General features: G+C 39.6%; 1 protein-coding gene across 13 annotated transcripts in view; it reads right to left on the minus strand.

The window, feature by feature from the left end:
• Positions 1–27,414, minus strand: part of ATP2C1 (ATPase secretory pathway Ca2+ transporting 1) — a 68,915-nt gene extending 41,501 nt beyond the window's left edge. Inside the window, exons 1-2 of one of the 13 annotated variants that reach the window (XM_087769982.1) lie at positions 9,850–9,987; positions 8,685–8,835 (exon numbers count right to left, since the gene is read on the minus strand). In XM_087769982.1, the coding sequence (XP_087626108.1) occupies positions 8,685–8,690 (6 nt within the window). In that variant the 5' untranslated portion in view covers positions 8,691–8,835; positions 9,850–9,987. Of the gene's footprint in view, positions 1–8,606; positions 8,854–9,290; positions 9,502–9,849; positions 9,988–27,098 lie in introns of those variants that run through there. The other 12 variants (XM_087769962.1, XM_087769996.1, XM_087770029.1 and 9 more) reach the window with 12 other exon arrangements.
• Positions 27,415–27,654: the final 240 nt, after the last annotated feature.

The following is a 27,654-nucleotide window of genomic DNA, read 5'->3' on the forward strand; positions in this document are numbered from 1 at the left end:
CTTAACAGGAATTAAATCTCCAAAGAAATTCACCAGTTATGCTAACAAAAGAAGCAGGTAGAAGTAGCTGAGTGTGGTGGATACAGATTTAATAAAATAAATAAAAATCAGTGCAACCAAGTTCACAAACTATAAGTGCAGACAAGCTACAAACTTACCTTGATTAAGTAAATTCCATTATTTAATGGCTTTTGAACTTATTTTTTAATGATGTGCAGAAAATTGGAAGTTATATTCAGGAAGGCTTCATCTATACAGACTGCACTGACAGAGTTGTTTGTACCTCATATGTGATTAAATCACCAAGACCAATTACTTCCTGTATTCTCAACTAGCAATTTCTCTAATGAGTCTCAAAACCCTGTAAATTTAGATATGAAAAATACTCAAATACCGTGACTGACCAATAAACGCTTATAACAGAAGGCTCAGAGGAGGCGGGCAAGGGCAATGCACCCATGAAGCTCAGGAAATAATGTAGGGTGTGACTAACCACAACTGTTGCAGAGAGGCTAACTTTACCTCAACACGATGGGGACCAGAGGGTGGCCTTTGCTTTGGATAAACAATTACGTCAGTTGAATGGATCAACTAGTGGTGTAAATGCTTCTCCCCTCTCCTGTTTCATCAAAAGAATGTGAATATCTGCGTTAGCCCGACCAGCATGGGGGGGGATATGTATGTGGCTCAGCCCAACACTTGCACTGAACAACCAACAATATTTCAAAGACAGCAACAGGCTTGAACTAGTTTCAACCCGCATATTCCTTCCCGGTGACCAGGGATGCCCAGCATCATGACGGTGAGCATATTATAGAGACTGGTAATGGGAATCACATTGGTATTGCAACTGAACTGTGTATTGCAATTTCTGTATTTTGCTAAGTGTAGCTTACAAAATATACTTAAAATATAGTACAAATGCATCATTCTGCTAAATCAGAAATCCCACATAACACCAAATACCTTCAAATACACCCACTTGATATTACATATTACACCCTCCACACATGGATTATCCAAAAGAACCTGCTCGGAGAGTATTATACTCTGACAAATACCTTTATGGGAAATAATGCTGCTTTCTTAGATCAACAAGTACAGTGCCAACACTCATTCAACACAAACATCCACGACCAATTTGCAAGAAGAGTATTTTACTTGCCACTGCAAAGAGCTGTCCCTTCCCACCCCCAAAAAGTTGAAGTCTGCAGACTAATGAGCCACTTGTTTTCTACCAGGCACTGTTTGCTCAGGAGAAGAAATACTTTTTTGAAAGCTTTGAAGTTACTGTCTACTGTCTTCATTTGAATGGACTCCTTTGGAAAAGTGTGATGATTTTTCATTTCTGGGGAAACAGCTGCAGCAGCCCTGTATTCTAATATTCAAAGAAATTTGCTCCTATTCAACGGTATTTTAGTTTAACCATTTTACCAGGAGTCCCCACATCAAAGGAAGCGCACACAGAAAAGTTCTGTCTCTAAAAAAGCCAGAAGGAAAGAAAAACACTAATTTCCATTAATGAGTTCTCCTTGCAGAGTAATTTCTATCCTGGGAGGTCACATAGTTTCAGCCCCTTGCTATTGTGCGTTATTTCCTAAGACTTTACAGAAAAGGGGCGACAGCCAACCTGGCAGAGACACCATCCATTAGCCAAAGAAATATAAATACCCAAATTATGAGAACAACCTGCTAAGCTGCCCCGTGAGCCTGAAAACAACTGCCTTGTATTTGAGTACTATTTCAGCAGTGCTTAAGACTTTCACTATGGCCAACCACCAGCCATAATGCAGAACCGTACTCCTTGGTACACAACACTTCTGTATTTCTGACCAACTAAGAAAGAGAAATCTGAATACTGGCACCAACCATCTTGAATCTCAAGGTTTGCCCAATCTTAAAAGTTGTAAAATATTTAAGAAAGAGACCTATCCCCAACCCCATCTACTTCAGGCAATGTAATAAAGTCTACAATACTCCATTTAACATCCAACTTACTAACTCTACAGTAGTCTATAAAACTCAAGAACTATTTTCAAATACTAAAAATACTTAAGTACTAAAAATATCTTCTCAAAACCACTTCTCTGGGAAACACGTCTCCACAACCTGAAACGCGTCTTACTCTTTCAGGATGTTTCACCATGTCTTCTTTAATTTAAAAAAATAGAAAGGAAAGTAGGACATCTAGTTCAACTGAGGCCACCAGCACAAAGTAAAGCTGAGCAATTTTCTGTAATCGTAGTATATTCCATGTGGTTATCTTGCAAGCCTTGTGAATGACAACTGCCCATTTTCTAGCTAGAGAAAATACTGCACAAAAATAATGATACCTTAACCTGACTGCAGTGCTGTAGACTGTAGGAGTAATCGCAACAAAAATTCAGACTAAACCCCCAACACCATGTCTGTCCAAACCACTTTATTTTCCTTTAGCCCATTTATGTAGCATACAGTTGAAACTTAAGAACACCAAACATTCAAACTTTGTATTCAATCGCTACAAAAGATTTACCATTTAGAGCATTTCTGCATACTCTGGAGGATGTACTATGATGAATTTAAAGCCTGGTTGCTGAAAGCCTTGAGGTAGCATCAGAGTTACCAAGAATGCATTGACAAACACACCAGACCAATCTGTATTTTATTGGCCAAAATATTCAGCTTTGATTCTTCCTGTTCAAAAAAACTCCTTGAACACTGGAAAAGTCTACTTGAACGTTTCATACATTTTTCATTACTTATTAATCAGAAGAACAAAAAGATACAGAATCCTAAGCACACACTAAAATGATCAAATCAATGCTAATGCCTTGATGAAAGCAAAGTTTATGTATAATAGCACTGGGTCAGTTCAGAAACTCATCACCCAAGGAAGAGAGCACCAATGGCCAGATCTCACTTGACTCCAAATAGCATACGCCCCTGCTTAAATCCTGATTCATATGAAGCCTTTTAGAAGTTGAAGGCCAAAAGACTTTAGGTCTAAATATCCGTCATGTATCTTGCCAGGGAGTTGCTAACTTTCTAGAAGAGAACACTTAAGCTTAGAAATAAGATCATATGGCTCGTCTCCAATAGTCTACTTCCATCTCATAACACTTTGAAGTGCTGAGATTCTCAAAATGAAGCAACCACTAATAAAGAATTTTACCACCCTGTGATATACTACTAATGTGTCCACGACATGTGCAGACTTCAGTTGCCATATAATTGTATTAAGCAAACACACCAATAGAAATATTTGCTCAGTATTTATTTGTCTAAAATAATGAATGAAGCTCCAAGACCCAATCATTGATTATATCCTTGACAGCTATGCAGTTACGTCACAACGTGACAAAATAAAATTCTAATTAAAAAAATCCTGAACTTACTGTTTGTAACAGTTCTCAGGACCAAGCTAGCGTCAGTGCCAATTTAAATGCAAACATAACTCACTGCATAATTATTCTACTTATGGTAATAAGCTTTCTTATAATTAGTATCAGGAAAGCAGCAACATTGTATTCACCACGCTTTTTTTTGTGAATTATGTATGCAGAAAAAAGTGCTGCAGAAAATTTATGACTTAAAAATATTTTAAAAGCCTTTGTAAAAGATTCTGTAGCCTGCATCTGCTAACCCATTATCCATTTTATCCCTTCTAATTGTTTAGAGTAGAACGCTTAAAAAATAAATAACTAGAAGCAGATGCTTGTCCCGAATTCATACCTTGATTATTTTATTTTCCTTCTCTTCTCTACATTGTAACTTTATCATTCCTTCTAGCTTCTACAAACCACATTGTAAATGCCAATTTTATCACCCAGTGTCAATTAGGTATCACCTGAACTCTTTCACCAATTCAAATGCAGGTCTCGCAACTAAAATCTAGTTATTAACTTATGCAAAAACTCATGCAAAATTCCACCATGACCTATGGGTGAATTTATATTGAACTGAAGCTATGACTACCTAAGGAAGTGAGTCAAGCTAATGGTCTGCTTATGCTAAAAGGAAGAGGTCCCACTGCTTTGTCCCTCACTGTTCTTGACATTAACTAGATACTTCATGAGCCCATTCAACTTACTAATTCAACAGAAAGCTGTCCAACAGGGGGTAAGGGGAAAGAAGGGCTGGGCTAACCTTCTGCCAAGCTAGCAAGCCAGACAAACTCAACGACCATGACAGCCTGCACAACACATAGCAGGAACACAGCTAAGAGCAGGATCTTCTTTCAGTAGTAATGAGACCATTTTGTTCAGTCCTATAGAAGAACATCCGAAGATCACCGCACACTTGTCAAACTCTTCACCGAAAAAGCAAATGAAAATGTTTGTTTCCTCTTTTGTTAAATTAACTACCCTGAGAATTGGCTGCATTTTCCTTACATCACTGTTTTTCCTGACTCACTAAGAAAAGATGCCATAGAGTCCCCCATGTAAAGGAGTTACAAAGCTAGCAAAATAATAAACGTACATTCTGCAATGCCTGAACTCAAGCAGATTCCATCTTAAACCACTTCTAGATTATTATAGATTAACATTTCTGATTTATCTGCATGGGAAAAAAAGGGGGAAGGAAAGACTAAAACTATCTAATGCTCCATCAACCAGTCAACAACAGATTAAAAGATGACACTGACTGTTCAATTAAAAAGGAAATCTATGTTTCTAATGCAAGACAAATGCTATGTTAACTTAGCAGTCAAGTTACCAAAGCATTATTAAAAGATAGGAAGGTATCTACTAGAACTGGTCTTTTCAAAAAAAGTAAAAAAAAAAAAAAAAAAAAAAATCTCTTCTCACCTGATCCTCCAAGTTAAACAGAAAAGATGTGACTTTTTTTGCCAACAGAAGTGTAAAGTATGGGGTTCTACTTTTCTGCAAGCTGCAGGTGGTAAGAAACAGTAATCAATGAATACTAAAATTCTTGTTTCACCTATTAGTTTATTAAGAAATCATCTACATGTCAGAAGGAATGTGAACTGCTGTGATAACACCACGTCCATTTCAGAATTTCTAACATTTTCCATCACAAATTTCATTCTTATTATTTTGGATATTACTTTCATGAAACAATTGATTATGCCACTCTGGAAGAATTTAAATTGTTTTCAAGTCACTGCTGCAGCAGGCATCCCTTCCCCCTCTGTTTTCAGTTGCAGGTACACACACTCCACCCCTTCATCAGTACTTACAGCTGCCTAATCCATGATGAGCTAGTCCAGGGTCCTAACTCACTGCCCCCCAAACCCATTCACTGATCTTCAATCTGTTAGTTCGGCAACTAAGTCCATTTTCACCATTTAAGAAAAACACCCATGAAACTCATTAGGAAATTAAACTGCACTTCAAGCACATGACAAGCAAAAACAATTCATTTGTCATCTCAGGATTATGTGAAGAACTAAAGCATCTTTTTCAAAGAAAAAAAAATTTTTTGAGTTATATCTCACTATTCATCCAATTATCAAAATTATCCTGAAATTACTACTGACAGACTATAGACTGAAATTAACAGTCATCTTTGAAGATTAGCTGCACTTAACCAGGACTCAAAACAATGAAGATTAAGGAGGATTTCAGAATCACCACATGATGTTCTTATTACTTACAGTAAGTCTGGTCTGAGTTTTTCTACCAACCTTCTACATGATTTTGGGAAAGTCTTTTTTGTTTACAGGTGGGAAAAACATTACTCTGACTTCTTCTGTTACGACACTTAACGATGTGAGAACAAATGTTATAGAAGGCCTTGGTAACAAAACAGTACTCATATTTAACAACTTGTATTTGTAATCATAGCCTGACCTCAGAGCACACAAGCTTAAAGTTGATGTAAGCTAAACTGTATTCTTTATTTTTCTACTAAAAGGCAGTCTTCTACAAGACAATCTTCAGTAGAACAAAGAACCTGTCACAATCTAAAAGATGGTGATAAAAGAAAGAAAAAAAAAATTTAGACTACAATTATAGGAAATTACTCAAAACGTCCCAAAGGCATCAATGGAGAGATCCAAAAATTACAAAGCCTAGTTTGCCCTCAGAGTTATGTTTTGTCTAAACAGCTGCAAGTTCTCTAGACTGCCTACAGTTTAAGAAAAAGTTCCGCTTATGGAAAGAAGTCGCAAAATTCCATCTTTCCAAACAGAAATACAAACATCATTCCTCTAAGCCACAGTTCTATTGAACTAAGCAGAAGTCTTTCTATGATGGGAATTTGCCTCTTCCCCATTACCATGAGATGCATGAATTTTGTGGAAGTTTAGTCATCCCAACACAAGAGACAGGAACCACAGAGCCTTGGGACAAAACATTAACTAGCTTTGAGTAAACATAAAATACTGCTTATGACAACTGAATTAACACAGGAAAACATCAGTTTTCCAAACCATCTTATCACTTCCCAATCTTGAATTTGAATATTCATCCAAATACGGGGGGGGGGGGGGGGGGGGGAATCTGCCATCTCTTACTCAATATCCAAACTAGAGACCTTTCAAACACAAACTTGGAAACCAAAAAAATAAAAAAGCTTAAAGGTATTCTAACGGTAATCTTTGTTCTACAAGATTACAAAGATTCTTCAACTGTCTCCAGGAGAAAATACATTAAGGATCCTGTCAAGAGTGCTGAAAAGTTCCAATATGAAAGCTCCCAGTGTCTAGCTGTCTCAAAATGTCCAATGGATAGAAAAAGAAGAGCTCAGAAATACCAAAAACACCAAAACGGACAGTAGACAGTTGCAAATATATGTGCCTGTCTGGAGACAGAATTAGGGGGAGGAAGAATAGAAAGAATGGAGAGGAAGTAATTCAAAGGTTAAGAGAACCAACTCAGTCTTTTATACTGAAGTTTAGCTTTCCTCCTACCCCCAGAAGCCTATTCCATTTTGAAAGCCCTCAACAAACCATAGCATTTATTTCTGCCTTTGAAATACACATCTGTTAATCTTTTATTTTTTCCCCCTAGATAAAGCTTTTTTTTTTAAAGTTAATTCTGTCATACAAATATTACTGATTTTTAAACACAATTTATGTATTCCATAAGAAACTTAAGTGCCATCTTTGTGCTACCAGCATTCAGAAGAATTAGAATAGGCCATACTACCATACACAACTTGATTATAAACTACATCTATGATACACTATTTATTTGTTAATAGAACTAAAAGGCATTAAAAGTCTTCCTGCCATTTTGGTTTTGGCACACAAATGTCAGACAGCTACTTCCCCACCCCCCCCCCCCAGCGTATTTCTATTCAGTGGCATTATACCTGCTTTGCTTCCCCTGCCCCCAGTGCTGCCCCATTCAAAAATCTTTTATTTGCCACAGTGACTGAAATGCAAAGGCACTGACACTACTTCTGTCAGCTACCTAGCCTCCCAAAACAAAGATCAATCTTCTAGAGACGCTCCCCCACACTCCAAAATTCCTTCTACCTGACAAATTCCATGCTCTTTATTACAAATATTCAGTTGGAAGACATGATCAATAGAATTAAGAAAATTCTAACATTATTTTGAAGTTAGAAAAGAATTTTGAAATGTCAGATTATAATAGCCTACATAGTTTTCAACATAGGTTGGACTTCACAATTACGACAACTTTCCAGTCATGGAAGACAACCGTATTTCAAAACACAACAATATCCAACCATAGAAAATAATTTAATTGGTCTACACCACAAACTCAATCTAGTTCTTCATTCAAGTCAAACTATTAAGAAACCACCTCTCTTTTCAGAATGGGCTGGGAGGAAAAGGAGCTCAGATGTCCCACATAACAACCTATAGCAAAGGAAATCCAGTAGCCACCTAAAAAAAAAAAAATCCATCTAATACCTTCAAAGAATATTGATGACATAAGGGGGGTGGGTGGGGGAAAACAACAGTTCTTTTCTTAAATATATAATAATAAAAATAATACATTTCAGAGATTTTCAACACCCAGAGTCAAATAGGAAAAAAATCAGTGAAGCTCACAGTGAGTATCACCAATGCAAAGGGGCTTTCAAGGTTCCCAGAGCATAAACTGAAGCCCAACATGGAAAAACTGAAATAACTCCCTGGATTAAGTTATTTCCAAACTAGACAAGAAGGAGAAACCATAATAGAGCAACTTCTATTTGCACACAGAGTTTACAAATTTATACTAAATCTTTCAAGTGGTAGAACTCAAAACTTCAGTGCCACTTTTTAATTAAATACCGTCCAAGAGAGCAAAATTAAGTAATTTTTAAGAACACAGAATACGCACAAAAATATTTCAACCAAAATGCAACTAATGCTTTGCAATTTCACCCTGAAAGATAAAATTTAACAAAAGCATATAATCTAAGCAAATACCAAGCAACTAATGCTCAGAAGCCCCTATCTAAATAAAACAAGAGATTTCTATTCCAAACACATGGAGCACTAAAACACTCAACAGAAGCTTTGAGTATCTGTCAAGAGAGAATAAAATCTGTCTGATTAGTTCAACAAGCAGCAGTACAAATAAAGAAAAACGATGGTCCTACAATTCTTAGAACTACAAAATACAGATCAAAATTCCTACCACAAGATTAACACACGAGAGCAACCCTGCAAACCCCTGGAATGGTAAAACATACACACGCACCAGTAGGAGTTGTCACCAAATTGCATGCAAAAATCCTCTTAGCTCCAATGAAGTCAGTGACTCTGATGAGACCTTTACCTTCATTTTCCATCGAAATTGTACTTGAGTCAATAGTTACAAAAGTCTTTAGCAACAGCGGCACTGGAGCGGGAGCTGAAAGGTGAAGAGAGAGATGCCCCAAGATCCCACGCAATCACACTGCTCCCTCTGCCCCCACCTGCAGCAACATCTGCAAGAGAAACCAGCGCTAGAAGAGGAAAAATAATATAAAAAATAATAAAACACACAGCCGAACCCTATAGGTCTCCACCGCCTTCCACTCACGCCAGCGCGGAGCGGACACAGGCACAGAGGGGGCCCGCAGAGCTGTCAGAGGCCACCGAGGATCAGGATTAGTTGCCCAGCAGCTACAGCAACAGAGAGCAGCGCCGCCGCTTCCCCCCCGCCACCAGCGCCGCCAACAGCCGCGTCCCGCCCGGGGAGGGGCTCCGCACGAAATGAACGCCCCGCACCTAAAAATAAACCCTCACCCCAACTAACCCGCCGCCGCCGCCCTGCCCGCGCCCCGTCTCCTCAGCGCCAGGCGGAAGGGGAGCTGGCCGAGGGGAGGAAAGCGGCGGCTCCCTGAAGCGCGGCGACCCCCGCCCCGGCTCCCCCTTAGCCGCCCCGGCCCCGCCCGCTCACCCTGTAGCGCAGGCCGCCGCGGGAAGTAGGGGGGCGGTGGTGCTGTGGGGGGGGGGGGGGGAAGAGAGGCGCAAGCGGCAGCTCCCTCACCGCCGCCTCCTCCCTGCCGCCTCCCCGCGCCTCTCACCTCCGCGGCTCGGGGCAGCAGCAGCAGCGGCGGCAGCACGGCCGCATCCCCGCTCCGCTCACTTCCGCGGGCGGCGGACGGGGCGGGGCGCAACAGCGGAAGGGCGGGCGAACCCCCCCCCCCCTCACGGGCGCCTGCGCCCCGAGAAGGGGGCGCCCGCTGCCGGCTGACAGCGGAGGGAGGGCGGCAGCCCGCCGGGGCGGCGGTTGTGTCCTGCCGCCGGGCGCTGACCCGCCACAGCGCAGGGCGGGAGGGCGCCGGCGCGGCCGTTGTGTCCTGCCGCCGGGCGCTGCCCGCCACAGCGCGGCGAGCCACGGAAATAAAAGCGTTTAAACGCCCCGGCCACTGCTGGGAGCTCTGGAGGTGCCCCCGGCGCCCGCCTCCGCGGCGAGGTCTCCTCACCTCCCTGCCCGCGCAGAAAAAGGACGTTACCATGAGGAAGATGGAGCCGTGAGCAGCGTTAAGCGGCCTGAAGAGCGACCGGCGCGGGCAGCCGGGGAGCTGGCCCGGGCTCTGCGTGAGGGCCCGCCGTTGCCGAGCGGAGGAGCCCGGGCCGTGCCCTCGGCCCCGCCCGCCTCTGTGCCAGGACTTGGGCGCCAAGCCCGGCCCTCCGGGCCCGGGCCCTGGGCTGGTCCTGGGAGAAAACAATCCCGTAACACCCCCTCGCTTCAGTTTTTCCTAGCCACCCTCCATGCTATGTGCCTCCAAAGCAGTGCTTGCACGAAAGCAAGCATCACACACATGGAGTACCTGCTGGTTTTAGGGGTACAGTATACCCAGGCTAGACTGGTAGGCAGTTAGTTTCAAATCACCAGACAAATTATCATGTTCTTTCAAATGTTAAGGGGAATGGGGGGGGAAGACTCAATACAAAATCTTAAAACACTTGGGGTGACTACTTTTAAAACCTGGTTTTAGCTACCAATTGTGTAACCACCAACCCTTATTGCTAATTAAGCACTGTGGAAAAAATGAAATGCGTCACCAATTCAACTATGCTTACCTAGACGCCAAAGGGATATTATTTGACACTACGGTTCCAATGCTGAGCTCCAAGGCTGGGGAAGTTTTTAAATAAAAGTCATTTCCACTGAGATAATAAATTTTATATTTAAGGTATGATGCGCAGCACTAGTAAGAACAAAATGCCTTTTGACTTTCAAGGTCAAAATCTAATCGAGACACGCTAATTGTAGGCTTTACACCCCGTCTCTAAAGGAGCATGACAACATGGTCGGAGAAATACAATTGCATTGACATCTCATGATTAACGACCTGTCACCTCGGCTTTGTTTTTCTTAAGCAGCAGCAGAAGCCAAAATCAGTCTTTGTCAGTTCATAAGAAGCATTTAAACACAACTAAATTTTAAACATTTTAATTAAATCTCCAAGCCCATAATAGCATGCCTCTTGAATTCCTCAGCTAAACAAAGTGAAGTTAAAGAACATACTTTCCTCTTTTGAGGCTCTTGAAGATAAATTTGTTTGAGTGCTAAAACAATATAAATTTGTCAATATATTGTGAGGTAAAGAAGAGTTACAAGTGCTGATTTAAAGTATGGGCCCTAGATATTTGCATTCGGGAAAATAAGATGACAACAAGCAGGTTAATTGTTTGAGAATACCTAATGCATAATTTCAGATCCATGTAGTTGCCATGTTACTTGAATATCTCTGTGGTTACTCCATGAAGTATCCCACTACAAGTTGGTAGCACTGTCATTGTAGCAGTGACTCTTCTCCAAGATACTGCTTCTGTTAACTTGTTTGTAAGGCAAGCGAAGAACCATGTTGAGCTACTTGTGACACTGGTTATGATGCCTCAATTTCAACACAAAACCGATGCTCAGTGACTCGTTAGGAAAAATGTTTAATTACTTTGTTAAAACAGGTGGCTCTCTATAAGATGTTACCATTAAATATGAAAAACTTACGTAAATATTTTCATGAAGGAAAAATCCCAAAGCCTGTAGGTCTGGATACTGTTTACATCCACAACATATTTGGACTACTGTACACTATGCCAGGAGAAGTTTTGGGGAGAAGATGGGAAGGGAATTCGTGAACGTTACTGAGTTTGTTCGCAACTGGAGCTATTGAGATCTAAACATCAGTGGCAAAGTCTGCCTACTAAGAAACATTCTTTGTTCGTGTGTCTTAAAAAAGGAGAAGAAAGTCAAAAGCAAGCCCTACTGTATTGTGAGAACTAAAAAAAGCTTCATCTCCGGGGCTTAATCTCTTTCACGTTCACATACATCTGCCAATCATACATGCCCGTGATGCTGCCAGGCAACTGGGAAGCGCCTCTTCTGCATTGTACCGGGACTATATCCGTCCTTGAAAGTTATATTACTGTTTCCGCCATACTTCTACACCTACAAACAGTGGCTGTTTAACAAACAATGCTCAAAAGTGTTTTATCTCCATCTGCTGCTGGATATTGTTTCTGAAAAAAATCCTGACCTTAATATGAGCTTGATACAGAAGAGTATTAGGACAGCCCTGATATCTTCAGGAAGCCTCATGAAAGTACATGGCAAAGGCATTATTTGGCAAACCAGAGCAACATTATGAAAATGTGATTGTGGAGATAGTCTGGAGTTAAAAAAGGGCTTTGCTTACAGTAACCAGTTGTACTCACAAATTACAATAAATTTGTTTTACCTTTTTTAATCTTGCAAAAGAAATTTGGAATAAAATGCTCATCTGAATATCCAATGAGTAAATGTGTCTAGCCACAACTGAATAATTCCAGTGAAAATACATATACAAATTAGAAGAACAATTACAAAGTCAAATATGAAGGGCCAATCTCCAAACTTCACAGTTAGCATTTTTTTTTTTTTTTTTAAATAATACTTGAAAGGATACGCAATACTGATAGGCTTTGGGGGAAAAAAAGACTGAACGTCCTAGTGGTTGTTAGATCACTATTTTTCTCTTTCTAGTTCGCAGACCTGAAAATACTTCCTAAAAAGAAGTGACCCTGCTGATAAGAGGCTTGCGTTTAGGAGAGCAGAGTTTCATGAGCGTTCAGTGTCAACTTAAGCAGCCCCCAGCCCCAGGCGTTCTCCTTCCCTCGCTGTGTTGCCAGGTTTACATGCCACAGCGCACCGCTTAAGTGTTCTGTAGTGCCAAAAAAAGAGGTCCTGTCATCCTGTCACCACTCCCCACCCCATTCCCTCCCCATCCTTTTCCCCACAGAATTCTCCTAATTTACCTCCTGTTGATGCCCAAGTCAGACTGTTCCTTCTGCAGGTGGCCTTCAGCAGCAGGGAACCACTAGATTATCTCAGAACCACAACCTCAGACTGACCAACACCTAAGTTTATGTGGTAACTGATTCGCATCCAGAATAACCCACCAGAACGCTAAATACAGACTTCTCAGACTGAATCAGAAGTGGTTATTCTGGCACAGCCAAGAGGGCAGAACAGGTATGGGGAGCATAAATAGGTACTGCAGCTTTCAGTACTTTCTGTGCTCCCCTAAGCCTTCAGCGCTGAAAACTACTGGTTTGATAAAATGGTTTGGTTGGTTGGGTTTTGTTTGTTTGTTTTTAATAGTCAGCTGTAAAAAAAACATCCTTAGCTTCTATATAAATCTAAAAGCAACCCAAAAGGTTGCTTTTAGTTGCCTTTCTACATCTGCAGAAGAATTAAGAGCCTCTGGAAGGCTTAGAAAAATTAAAAGGTAATAAATGTGACATTACAGATAGTACCATCGATCAGATGGAAAGAAAGGAGAATCCGGTCTGATGGCATTACGCAGATAGGCCTTAACCTGCAGCAAGTTTATATGCAAGCTTAACTTCAAGTTTGGTTTAGTCTTCAGGATAACAATCAGTCCAACTTCATCTCAACTACTCCCTTGTGCTACAGCACTACCAGAAGTAGTAAAAAAAAACCAAAACAAAATACACACACCAAACCACACAAAGATACCTATAACTGCATTGTTCACAGACTGGAAATCTATTATACAGATTTCTGTTGAAGTCACTTTTCAGACCATAAGAGCACTTATACTTGTTGCTCTAAAGTGAGCTTCCAGATCCTTTTAAAGGATCGTGTTAAAGATACATTTGCTTAAATTCTGTCACTGTTGAGTAACGCTAATGAAATCTACTACAAATTCTGTTAATTTCATGAGAAGTTTATTTACAAAATATAATAAGAGAAACATTTTTCTGAATCATAACTTCAATAGTATTTTAATATGGACAGAGCTTTCTGTAGCACTTCAGTTTGGGGCAGAACAGGTTAATATGCGATCTTCTGTCAAAACGGGCTTCTCAACTATTTGCTTACTTTGTTTTAGGTATAATTCAAACCACCCTCAATAGATTGAGCACAAATTAGCTTTTCTGGAAGAAAAAATTACTTTCTGTTAAGATGGACTTTCGTTTGATTTAATTTCATTATTTGTTGTCTTTCATCTTGATGTCAAAAATTCACCAGTGCTTTTACAGTCCTCTACAGTGTACTCGTATGACTGGAGTCAGGAAAGGGGAGGGATGATACTGGAGCTTCTCGTTTATGCACTTTAGATGGCACGTATCATTTGTAAAGCCTGTATTGCATATTTCCTCCCCACATCCTTTCCATCCATGCTGTTCAACTGATAGCTGATAGAAGAAATCACCTCATCTCTGATTAGAATTCTCCAGAGGAAAATCCATGGTAATTCTGCATAAAGTTTGAATGGTTTTATATATGTGTGTGTATACATACATACACATACACACACACACACAAAATCAGTTCACCAAGTTTAAAAGAAGGTAAATGATACAGTTTTCTCAGAGGAAACAAGTACTCATTTCATTTTATAAATCTGAGCATGTTAAGATGTAAGAAACATAGCTACATTTTCAAATTACCTTAGCTCAGCCCTGTCCTGACACCATGCAATTATGCAAATTAAGGAACTCTGGTTTATGGCAGTCTTAAATTAGATTTCACTGATTTTTAAAACACCATTAAATTTAACCCTCTCATCCCATCCCTAAATAGCATCCCTAATAATGTTCTACGTTAGAGAGGGCATGCAGCACCACAGCAGTTTAAGTTGACATAAAATCAGGCTTTTGTGATTCTCCTTTTGCTGATGCTCAGTTCTGCGCTTCCTCTGTGCTGGCCCTGGCACTGTCATCTCTTGGCGACCCAACTCAGGGGGACTAATCCAGCCAAGAAGAAAGCCTACCTCAAAAAAGGCATTACTGCTGAACTCCCAGAACCGGTGCAGGAAGGCAGTGTGGGGCAGCGGCAGGACTATGGGAGCTCCAACCTTAAATCAGCTTGACCTGTTGTGAACATACACTCTCACAGGGTTCAAGAAAATCTGGTTTAATCTGTCCTTCAGGGAAAGACTAGATGAATTCCTTTTCTGACCATAGCACTTAACTGTTGTCTCAAAGCTGTATTTCATCTTCTATGCTTTTCTTCTCGATACCTTCCATCTCTCCCACACAGTCCATGCTCACCTGCCATTCTCTTCCTTCAGCTGCATGATTTTGAAAGAGGTAAAAAAATACTAATTGCATATTTTCCATAGAGGTTTCCCCTCCCTTCATTTAGGGTGTACAGAGCTCTTCAGCTGTTTCTGTTTTACCCTCAGTGATAAAGTTGACTACTCCAGTAAAAGCTTCACTACTAAAGTGGAAGCTCTCAGAAGTGCCTCTACCCTATCTACTGAGGCTTCACATTTCCAGAGACGATCCTACTCATTTTGTGAAGTAAAGAGCTAGTTTCCCCGTTGCCTGTAAAAGACAGCCAAGAGACAAATCCAGGGAGATTGTGGTCTATAATTGGAATATGCTGTGAAGCAAGTTACTATTGGAAGCCTTTGCTGAGGCAGGCAACATGCCTTCTTAGGCTGTCTTCTACCAAAGGCACCACTCCTCTGCACCATCAGCTGCAGCTACGGTCTTGTTATGGCCTGAGTATAGCAGAAGGCGGAAAACTGCTTCTAGTAAAGGCTTACGTCTTGATGAAGGATTGCTGCAATTCGTTAAATGGGAAAGAAGAGCACCCCATTTACTTTTAAAATACTTTAGTTACATGATAGTAAGATGTCTGTGGTGGAGAATAAAGACATTTCAACAATGAAACTGTAAACAGTGAGAAAAACCACCAGTAGTGAAGTACTTTAGTTTGAACTGATTCAGGGCTAATGTGCCAAGAATTTCAGGAATGCTGTATATATTACAGACAAGTAATCTTGCCAAGTCTCTTGGCACTGGTGGGGGTAAAATGGGGTGAAGGTAATACTCAGTAAGGAGCTGGCAGTTAGTAAACAGATGTTTACGTAGTTATAAGACTTCAACTCCTGGCAAGGATAAGATAATTTGTTTGATAAAACACTTAGGCATAATGTGTTGGACTGTGTAATTTTATTCAGACTCAGAGCCAAAAATTTTATCAAGTAAAAGCATGCGGTAGCTTTTCAGGTTGGGAGAAATTCATTATACACTTTTGTTTTACAGGAGAGCTCACATTCCGCTTTCCTTTTTATTTTCAGAACTACTACTATAGGTGTGTAAATGGAAGTCAAGTATTCAGAGGATTTTTCCCTCCCTTATGTCTTAACAAAGGTGGTCTGAGGTCACATTTTTAAAGCTGGTAGAGGTTACTGATAAAAGCAATTAATGTAGTATGCTTCTATTGCAACTACGTGCTCTAGAGTAAAAGACCCCTAACCTTAAGGTAACCCCACGTGGTGAGTTGAAAGACTAAATCTGTATTCAGATGCATTTTTAATCGACCCCAACAATGAGGCTGCAAGGGGAGGACTAAAAACTGTACACACAGGTTATGTAACACTTAGAAACTTAGTGAAGTACACTTAGTCAAAATACCCAAATTTAACAAGGTTGTTCTGACCTGGTTCCCTAGCCAGCTACACAAGCTTGTGCTAGGACAAAACAGAGGTGGGAGCAAATGCTCAGAAGTGTTCCCATACCACTGCTGATGAATATCAAACTTCAGCACAAGGGAATTAAAAAAAACAAACAGCCATTTCAGGGCAGCACAAAAAGGCTCCTGTCTGCCTTGGAAATAGGTGCTAGAATATTTTCCAGCAACTTCACCATCTTTAGCCTAACTCTTACATTAAATAATAGATCGCATACTCAAGTCCATACATCACCAAGGGTTGGATACACCCCCAACTGAAATTGGCAGGAGTGGATGTGGGAGGGACAAACCCCATGGCTATATCATATGAATTGGGAGGGTATATTCCACCAGCCTGTTGCAATGGGAGCATTAAAAAAGCCCTGAGGTGCCCCTCTCTTACCCTTCCAGTAAATCAGTGACTAACGTCAGCTGCATTCGGTGCATCTGCAACAAGCCAAGAAGCGCCAGAGGGGGATTTAATTTAAAAAGAGTTGAAACTGGTACCGTATGCCCTCCTCCCCACCATCTGGCTCGTGGGGACATTCTGTACAAATTCAGCATGCCAACTGCCTATTCAGAAGAAAAAAAAAGAAGTTTCTCTTTTAGTAAAAATATTAGGCAGTTCCCATTCCATCTTTAAGGGCCTCCAACGTAATCCACATCCATTGAGGAGTTCTGAGGATACAACCCTATTTATAGACTACAGAAACTGGTAGTGACAGATCAGTGAAAAGCTTGTTTCCTATTTGAAGTTCAGCTTAGAGTAAATTATAACTCTAAAGATTCTAGCTACTATTTGAAAACTGCCCAGAATCTGTTTATATCTAACCAGAAACGTGATTTCTATCGTACATCTTACATATTTCATATATTTAAGGTCAGAAGATTAGAATATTATAAAAGATGATAAGATGTATTGAGATATTATTGTTATGACATCATATTTATCATTTCACAAATATACCTTGCATTGTATATTTCTACGATTCCTATCATATCCATGATTTACTTAATCATAAATCTATATGTTTAGTTTATCTATCATTAGGTTATATCTAATCATATATCTATCCAGCCATATATCTATGGCTTATTTAATATGCCGAACTAGAAAGATATCATGCTGTAAACATTTCTGATTCATCACTCATTGACCTGTGGAAAATCATCCATCCAGGGGGGGAAAAAAACCAAAACAAACCAAAACTATCATTGGAAGCCTCTGACATTGTAGGAGCAACATGGATTACTTAGAAGTTACTTATGTGTGTATGCAGTAGGAACCAAAATCTTGATTTTGCTACTCTTGAAGTTGCAGAACAGGACTCCTAGAGAACTTTCTTCAGTGGATATAAATTCCAGTAAACCAGGTGCTTTTAAGAATTTCTCTTTTATATCTCCCATAATTTTCACTCCAAATTGTTTTCCCTTTTTGAGAAGTTGATCTTTAGTTGTTTACAGCCTCACATCTTCAACGTGGGTACACAGTCTGAAGCTGGTTTTCCGCTTTCTGGGACAGATTACAAAGGATTTTAAATAGGCTAACCTTAGCGTTTCGGGTTTTCCTGTTGATAAAGTCTGCTATATCCTAAGCCATAGTCTCACTGGAATATCTGAAGAGAGCGCTAGGTTTGAAGAAATTAAGCTTCGCAGCAATTAAGCTATTACATCCTATGGAGTCTAATCAAGATCCTACTTCTAGGGTCGAAGCGTAAAGAATGCAAAACTCTAACAGACAAACTGAAAATCACTGAGAAAAAAAAATGAGGACCATTTTTAGATTTGCCCAAACCTTTACAATCACATTTTCTTGTGCAGTTTGTGACAAACTGAAAACCATCATTTTCCCCTCCCCCAAGTCCTAGGCCACTTGTAGACATTTTGGAGAAAAAAAACAAGTGACTTCATACATTTCTGCAGCCCTTCACGCAATGGCTTCCGATACCAACAGGAACTTTTTAGCAAATATTTTCTAATGAGTTCCAGGTTTACTGCAGGTATACAAGCTTCACAAGCACTTATCTTTAAGCAGTACTCTGTTAAGTTTACATGATTTCGAACCAGCCTAGTCGTTTGTGACAGTAATTCCATTCAACCTTTTAAAATAGCTGTGGCATGACATCCTGTCCTTCCGTGTGAAATTAGCCCTGCTCAAACACGGTGCTTCTTGGAGCACTGTAATTGAAGGAGCAGCTACGTGAAATTTGTTCAGGTTTAAAAGTTTCTAACAGCAATGCCAGCACTTCTGAGCCCTACATATAGGAAGGTTGCAAGTTGGTTTTTTTTTATGTTAGCCCTCATTGAAAATACCACACATTACTATGAAAGACAACCACTATTAAGAGATTGGTATCACTAATTCAGTCCTTAGGACAAAGGAAGGAACCTGAGGCTGTGGTAGCCTATGACAAACTTCCTGCAGATGCAAAGCAAATACCATAAAGAAAGAGGCATGGCATGGCTTGAACATCAGAGAAAGGCTACAACCAAAAGCCCGATTCCTGTAATACTGCTGTGTTAATAGCATTTGCAGTTCCTGGGCTTTAATATCATATTCTTTGATATCACATGCTGGTTCCTGGAACCGTGCAATAATATCAAAGATGTTTGCTATGCTGAAAAAAGTTTCTAATCCTTTCTGTCGCACAGAAAAGCTTGAAAGCATGAACCTCAAAACTTGAGTAGAAAGTCCAAATGAAATTTCTCTGAAAGGAAATCAGAATTTGAAAGGCTAAGTCATTTTTGTAGTTGTTGCGACTGACAGTCCTGGAATTTCTAGCATTCAGAAGCATTTTCAAATAGCCTTTTCTAATGCCTCTTGAGCATTTTTCTGCTCTAATTCATTTAAAAATATCATAAAAAAATAGGGCTGTTATATTTCTGTCTAATCTCCTGGGGAGAAATGTGAATATATATACATGTGTTACTGAGTGCACATGAGCCCAGTACCTCTTAATTGTAACACATGTTCAGTACATCTGATGGTGTGATAAGCTAGTTTGACAGGGCACAGCTGAAGAAATTCAATTAAGAAAACAGGAATCACAAGCATCTGTTTTGTTTAACTGTCCCAGACCTTTAAATGCTACTTAAATTTTGGTGGGTTTCTTGTCTTTCAGTGGCATTAGAAACGCTAACATGAAGGCCCCGTAAATTAAATCTAATCCATCTGTATCTGGCAGACTTACTCACAGTTTTATAAGGGAGGAAACAGTAGGATAGGACAGAGAGAATTTTTTAATTAAAAATAATGTTTCATTTGTACACAAATAAAGCTACAGTAATGGAATATATCTTAGTTTTGAACTCTTCTCTTGGCCTTCAGTCCTTGACATACTTGTGCTTGCATACACTGCTCTACCAGTTATTCAAATAATGCTGTAAAAGTTCAGCATAGTCTCTCTTTAATCTTTAAGCTTTCTACTGCACTGCCTATTCTGTTAAGGTTTTTCATTTTATTAGATTTCGGAGTAGCAGCCAGCCCGCTCCACTCCTTCTCCCTCCCCAAGCAACAGTTGTCATCAGCAGCCATTCAGTCATGACACTGGCCTAAGTGAAGAACCTGACCGTATCTGATTGACGTGGCATCAGTGTCACTAACAGTGCCTAAATGAAAAATAATATTTCAGGAAATGTAATATAATCCTATTTTAAATGTCAACAATGTAAAAATTCTTCAGCAGACCATCTCATAAACTTAGACTCCAAAAAAATCAATAATCATTGGCCATTTAGATTAATAAGTTTTCAGCTTCTTAAAATAAGAATCTGAATAGCATAAACCATTAGTCAAGAGCTGCCACAGTCCATAAGCAGCTAGATAAGTTCTTCAAGATGCTAAGGGACCACAGCTCCTCTTTGCTTTTGTCAAAAAGGCAGAAGGTCAACACCTTGTTTAGCGTAGTGCTTCCTCCAAGTGGTTTGTATTAGTTGCTGTTTTCTTATGACAATACCAAAACCTGCTCATCTTAAAATGTGTGTATATAGATAGACATAGTGTGTACTTGAAAAATTGACCAGTCGTGTCTGACAAAGCAGTAGAGATGCAGCTTATATTTCAACCATAAGATGGTAATTCAAAGATGCTTATCTGAAGGGGCAAAACATCCAAGCTTCAATACCGATGATCATAATTCAAGAAGAAAATCTACTTGAGGGGGAAAAAAGAAGAATCTGCACATCCCTGGAAAACTTCATACAATCCGTACATACAGGAATTTCTGTGTGACAACAGTAGAAAGACTAGCATAAAGCCAAACCAGAGCAAACATGGACTACTTCTGGTGCAGTCTCTCAATTATTGATCCCAATGAGCTTAGAAGAAGCTAATGTGACAAAGAGGATACCTGAGCTACCCAACTCTATTAGAAGAGAGAGTTTTCCAAATGAATTTGTGAACTGCAAGGAACTGTTAGGACACAAGAATCATTTTGACATGATAGTGTTAAGCATAAAATATTAAACAACATAACACCCATCAGCCCCAGAGAATCACAAAGTATTTCAGATTCGGGACATGCCACCCCAGGGATATGCAGCAATCAGTTGGCGGGTTTTATGCTTCAGAACAATGAAGAACAGAAGTTAGGGAAAATGGTTCATTAAAGAAATGAGTCAAGCCTCTGTTTAACCACAAAAATCATAGCACCTTAGTCATTCAAAGCAAGCAGCACTTTTAACGCGTCATCTCAAATTTAACATATGCATAGTTTTTACATACCAAAAAGTATACCACTATTATTAAACTTAACTTCACATGTCTAAAGCCATTATAATGAAGTTTTCATTAATAGCTATATAGATTTCTTAGTTGTCTTAGTAGAGAAGTACTATGTAATTTGTAATATCTGCATATTTCATAGAGCGCTTATACTGGAAACTTGAGGCAGCTACACCAAATGTATCTCTAGATACAGAAATCTTTAGAAAAGCAAAACAAAGCCAGACTACAGGTGCCCCCTCTTTTTTTTTTTTTTTTTAACACAATAGTAGCACTTGGACTACCACAGCCATAATACAAGCATTGTCACTGTTACAACACTGGCAATAATAGATCTCATCTCTCCTATACACACTAAGGGACAGCATCATTTCCAGCTAGAGATTAACTTGCGTGTGATGGGAGGTACTGTTAACCTCAGAGCAGAGATCAAGTGCCAGCTATTTCGGCAAAAGCTGCTAGATCTTTTATGGGTGATGTGTCCCGTTCAGACCCTTTAGCTGCATCCTCAGTATCTCATCTCCAGGCTGAGTAAGATGTCTGAAATCATTCCCACTTGGAAGAGCTGATTCTTGCAAAAGTCTTAGATTGTCACTTGAGGACATGAAATGTGTCCTTTAAAATGCCTGTAGTCCTATAATTTCAGGAACTGCGTGTCAAAGATATGTCAGATTCAGTGATACTAATGTTGCTCGGCCTATAACGACTACATTTACAGACAAAGTTCAACAGTGCCATTTTGAGTCAACTAATGTAGATTTTAAAGCTATGAGGAATTATTTCTGTAATCCAGGCTGACTGTGTATATAACAGAGAACTTCTGTCTGTAAACTGTGCACAAAGACTATAACCTCTATTTCATCTATATAAAATCTTTTATAAGCACATTTAACCAAAATTTCAGAGTATGGGATGACAACAGATAAATTATTCCAAAGGTTAAATAGTGATTGAAGGGTGTACCTTATTTCCTATTTGCATGCATCCTGCAAGCTTTTTCTTCCTTGATTAAAGACCTATCCTTTGTGAGCGCTGTCTTCTTCAGTTACTTTTCAAGGCCAGGTTGGATGGGGCTTTGAGCAACCTGGTCTAGTGGAAGGTGTCTCTGCCCATGGCGGGGGGGTGGAAACAGATCATCTTTAAGGTCCCTTCCAACCCAAACCATTCTAGGATTCTGTGAGATAAGACTTTGTTAAACTGGGCAGAGTTGCCATTTTTGAGGAAAACAAGGTAAGGCAAAAGAACAACGCACAACAAGTGAATATCTAGTAAGCTCCGTTACGAGAACATCCTCACAAGAGGAACTGTACTCTCTTCCTACTCAGACCTTAGAGCGACTTACAAATCCTGTCCAGTCACAGTTAGCATAGTGATTTGAAGGAAAGACAGCTTGGTGCAACTCAGCTTAGATGCTATTATCCAACTCTAATCAAATTAATTTAGAAAGCAGTGATTGAACTGTGAACTCAAGAAAGAAAAGTATGTTTTCATTGCAGGGAATAGCCCTCCCATGACAGTTAGGGGAATATCCTGTCTGGTCTTCAGCAGTCTGGTGTCCTCTGGTTGACTGGCTTGTTAACTGACTAAGCTGCAGCAGGGAATCAACCACTACCAGGTATCCGAGTCAAGGATTTTCTCAGATATGTTCTCCAGGGTAGGGTTTGGGTTTAATACCCGAGAGGTGACAACACCGACTGGAGCTTTTCCAGTGTATGAAGTACTCATGATTTTTCTCCCCTGCATGATCTCTTTGATGAAATGCTGCTCTTAAAGGCAGATTTAACAGGATGCCTCCCCTCTTACCAGTCGTATTTTCATTAAGCGTGTGGGCGTTTCACATCTTTGAGTTCCACAGTTACTGGGGGAGACGGACAGATACAGCTCACTTCCTTCAGAAAAGAGGCTAAAAAGGGTTCTGCCAAAGCAGCTGTGTTACTTGCTAAGGACATACATACTCTCAATGCCAAGCACAACGTACAAATCATTCTGTGCTGTCTCAGTTCTGGACTCCCAGAGCTCACTTGGTGGTTTCCCTAAAAGATCAAACACCATGCTCACGTATAGAAGCTCATTGATGGTATCACTCTTATGTGCGAACTGTTAGCTAGAGAAATTATTTTCGCGTTCATCTTGTGGCTGGTGCATAGCTCAAAAATAATTTGAAAGAAGTATTGGCTGGAGAAGCTGTAAGAAACTATTTACTGCTAGGATTCAGAAGAAAAGCTGGAGGTTTCCCAGCACAAAACGATGGTTCTTTCATTTTCTTTAACATTGTTCAGATGTCCTTTGGAAGCTGATTGTAAAGGAAAAAAGCATCCTGTGGTTTCTTTCAGGAAAAAGTTTCAACTGGGTCCAACTGGCATTTTCAACAGGCAGTCTAAGTTTTACGGCCATGTTTTGGAAAGAGGTAACCTTACAATACTCTTGAAAAGTAATTTCCTCAAATGCTAATTCAGGTACGCTCAAACTAGCAACAAAGGCAAAATTTATTTCTTGCTTTGCCAAATGAATTGAAAAATTACTTCAAGGAAGGGAGATATCCATCCCAGCATATACACCAGTAAACGAGCCACATATACATGCTTTCTGTTGTATTTTATCTAAGCAGAGAGGCCTCTTAAACACCTTGAAATAATAGGCCGCTTATCTCTGACAGGAAAATAACTGGCATGTTTATATCTATACTACAGCATTATCAGCAGGAGCAAAGTTTTCTGATTTATATACTCAGAAATGGGTTTGACTGAGATTAGTCAGCCATGTCATTAAAACCACAAACCCACTGCATAGTCACCAAGGAAAACTTATTTCCAGGGCTACTCAGCTGCTGTTTCAGGATTGCTTGCAGTCAATTCCAAGGCTAAAATTCACAGCGCTTTGGATTTTCCAGCCCCCCAAAAGAAGCAGTAACCATATCAAAACATAAATTATATTTTCACCTTCTGTCTGGTGTCCTCCTTTCTATATCTTCTAAGTTCCTTCACCATAATTTTTATTTGGAGCTTATTTTTTAAGTTATAAGAAAAAATTCTACCTCATCTGTCAATGACAATTCCACATCCTAGGACACTGTTTCATTCATTTCCTTACTCAGGCTGAACTAATATTAGATGCCTCACCCCTTCTAAGAACTTAATCATAATACTTTTTACGGAAAAATTCAATGTATAGAATTAGATAAGAATTACTCTTAAAAACCCACATATTCCCATTATAAATAGCTATACAGGTCTACATAAAAGCTTCATTTAACTAGAATTACATCCTAAACTCAACTATGCTGTTAAAACATCACTTACTCTCAAAGAAACTCTACCATATAGCCATAAAACACATTTTCATACTACTGGTATAAAGCTTGTCAAGAAGCTTTCAGATTTTCGTGCTTTAAAACATTCAAGATTGGGTTAAAAATAGGAGATAAAAATCTCAAAGATCATAAATAATTCCATTATTGGATCATACCGATACTCCATGAAGTCTATGCTCCTGGGCCTGGTATATTCAGATATGGAATGATTTCAGAAGGTGATCCAAGAAAGGAAACATTGAATACACTGCCAGTATGGAAACAGTCTTCCTAAACTATGCTGTATACCTGAAGCAAGCAAGTTTATCCTTCTTAGTATAAGTCTGGATGTTCTTATCTATACACGTCCTTCTTATAATCTGTTTATCTCTTCGCCTTCATAAGATTCTGTGGTAATTTGCAGAATCTATCATTTCTGAACAATATGCATTTATTTCGCAGCTTTAGTTTTTAGTGAAATATTTGATGTCTAATGCTTTTACTGATGATGAGTTTCTGTAAAGTTTCTAAGCAACCAGTAAGCAAGATTTCTAGTTGTCTAGTTTCCAGAATAAAATGCAACTCATTAAAGTGAGCATGCAAAGCTGAGGTCAGATTGAAATCATTACACTTAATGTTGCATTTCATTTAAAATGTTTGATCACTGAACAAGTCTCCTAGGATGCGTATCTTTTCTGGAACATCGCAGTGAACAGCAGTTCTTCAACAAGCGTCATTACATTCACTGCATAGTATCAGGCAATGTAAAGAGAATGAATAATAGCATCGCATTCAGTTCATTTTATATTGATAAGGCTTTGTGTCTTGGGACTAACATACTAATAACCACATGAATACTTGTTTTGATTAAGTGGATTTCTTCCAGCAGTTTGGAGCAGCAGTGCCAGAAGTATATTGCACTGAAGATACTCACATCCTTACACACACAGAATGGTTTAATTTAGCATCAAGTTACAGGTTGCTCTCTAAACCATTCAATCTCACCAATTAATGTTCAAGTTATAACTGATGTATGCATCCTCTGAAGTTCAGCTGTCAGGACAAACCTGGACCAGCTCAAAGTTATTAGCCAACTAGCCCTGCATACATCCTCTGCTTGCGATTTTTGCTTCTGTGACTGTACAAGCAGCACTATGAGCATCAGAGAAAAACTGCCTGAACGGAACGTGGCAATAGCACTGTTAGCATGGATCCATCAGCCCTCCTGAGCTTTAATTTAATACCTGTCCAGATCAGTAAGGGTGAATATTGAGAAAACAACGACAAAAAAAACCTCAAAGAAAAAGCAGTTAGTCATCTACTGATAATATTTATTAAAAGGCATTGAGACAGTATTACGCAAACAATCCCAAGGACTTACCCTGCTAGATAAAATAATGTGATCCTCAGAAATAAAAAGCTTATTCTCAACACCATGCAGGGCAACCTGCTGAGCTCAACTGCACTTCCCACCCCTGTAAGTGTTTGTAGAGTCAAAGAAGCCAATGTTAGTATTTGGTGAATATCAGCCCTGCTGATCAGACAAACCCACGGAGAATGAATACGATGTTTCTTTAAGCATGTAGTGCTTGAGCTGTTAGCCATTGTAAAAACATTAGGAGTAAGAAAGAAAATAATGAACATTACTGTACCAAAACAGGAAAAGCAGATTTTTCCCCCACACCGGTTATAGCCCTGGTACATTTTTTTCCAAAATATATCATGTCAAAGGAATGTGCCTTTCTTTTCCTGCTGACCTCTCATTTACAGAAGTATGCTATTCACCATCATTTAGTGCACAAAGAGCAAAGAAGTTTAACTGTTTCAAAGGAATGCAGAATTTCAGCTCTTGTTATAGGCTGCTTCTGAACGCTCATCACATAGCTTAATAGTGAGCAGATATTGGATGAAGAAGAACAGTAACTCAGAGATGGCCCCATTCCAGAGTCACTCCTTCTCCCCCGCCATGCGAAATAGCTTCCATTTCCTTGTGAAACGGCAACAACTTCAAATAACAATTCAGTTCTCCTAAGGATATTCATGTTGCATTTAAGTCAAGAAATCATGATCTACCAAAACATTTAAGAAACTAAGTTACAAGCCCTACTGCTAAGAATTCAACCTTTTACTTAACACAGATTTACATGACAAGGAGCCCAAATACTGACCGGTCCCTACACCTGATCTCAGACTAATTAACATCCCTTAGTAAAGACAAAGCCCTTACAGCACAGAGAACAGCAGAGCATCATGCTTATGGCTAACAGCAGAGTTGAGAGGGGAAGTCTGGTTTAATTTATATACATATTTAGGAATTAATTTTCTCAAATATACCTCCCCTTAGTGTAACAAGGAGATTCAAGACTATCAAAAGTAAAAGTAAGTTTAACAATTTCTTCAGCCAGCTAGGATGGAGACGAGTGATTCAAGATGAACTGGAATTACACTGAAAACGGCTCATGACAGCAGCGAAATACGGATTTTTGTGATCTTCAACAGACAGGTAATGACTACTTAAAGCTTCCTGGTCTCAGACCCCAGTTGCTTTAAGTTTCCAGTAATTTCCTCAGAGTCAAAAATTATTTGTTCTCAGGGCCAATTTTCTCAAAGTCACAAAGCTCTTATAAAAACTTAAACATAGCCATTACCCCCAGATATTGATATTTAGCAAACAGTGCAGCTAAACTTCTGATCCTCTCCCTTTAAGATATAGCTAGGTCACCCACAGGGTTACAACTGAAAGTTGTTTTTTTTTTTTTAAATTTGTTTTTACCTTTTGTTGAATCCTCTTGTCTTTCACTGTTGATACAAGTTTCCAAATTGCATGGATAGGAAGCTTTATGAAATAGAAGACAGACTTATGCAGCAGATTATCCATAATTTAGGCAATTTCTGTTACTGCACAATTAAAGAGGCTTCCCCGTCTGGAGTTTGAGATCTGAATGCATGTTTTCTGCCTCTTCCCAAAGATCGGTAGTCCTCGACTGTTGCACAATCCTTTTCTGCAGAGCAACTGGTGAAAATCAAAACATCAAATGCAGAGTGTCCAACAAATGAGCAGTGTTAAAGTGCCACAAGGGCAGCAGGCGCTGAAAGAACTGAGAGGCAGTTCTACCAAATGCAAATCATTTCCCTGACAGCACGCTCTAACAGGCCTACTTCTGGCAAGAATATTCTGCTGCAAAAATCAAAGAATAGTAACTAGGTCCTGATTTTTCCTACCCCTCTCGCTACAAAGACTAAATCCTAATGCCTCTTAAAGTATGTTCAGCTGCAGTAAAGAGGTTAGAAAACTGCTGTTCCTAGCATATTCCCCCCTCCTCCTCAAG

The sequence above is a fragment of the Nipponia nippon genome, unplaced genomic scaffold (assembly GCF_047370975.1).
Source record: "Nipponia nippon isolate SJK-2023a ecotype South Korea unplaced genomic scaffold, ASM4737097v1 scaffold_1, whole genome shotgun sequence".
Taxonomy (NCBI): Eukaryota; Metazoa; Chordata; class Aves; order Pelecaniformes; family Threskiornithidae; genus Nipponia; species Nipponia nippon.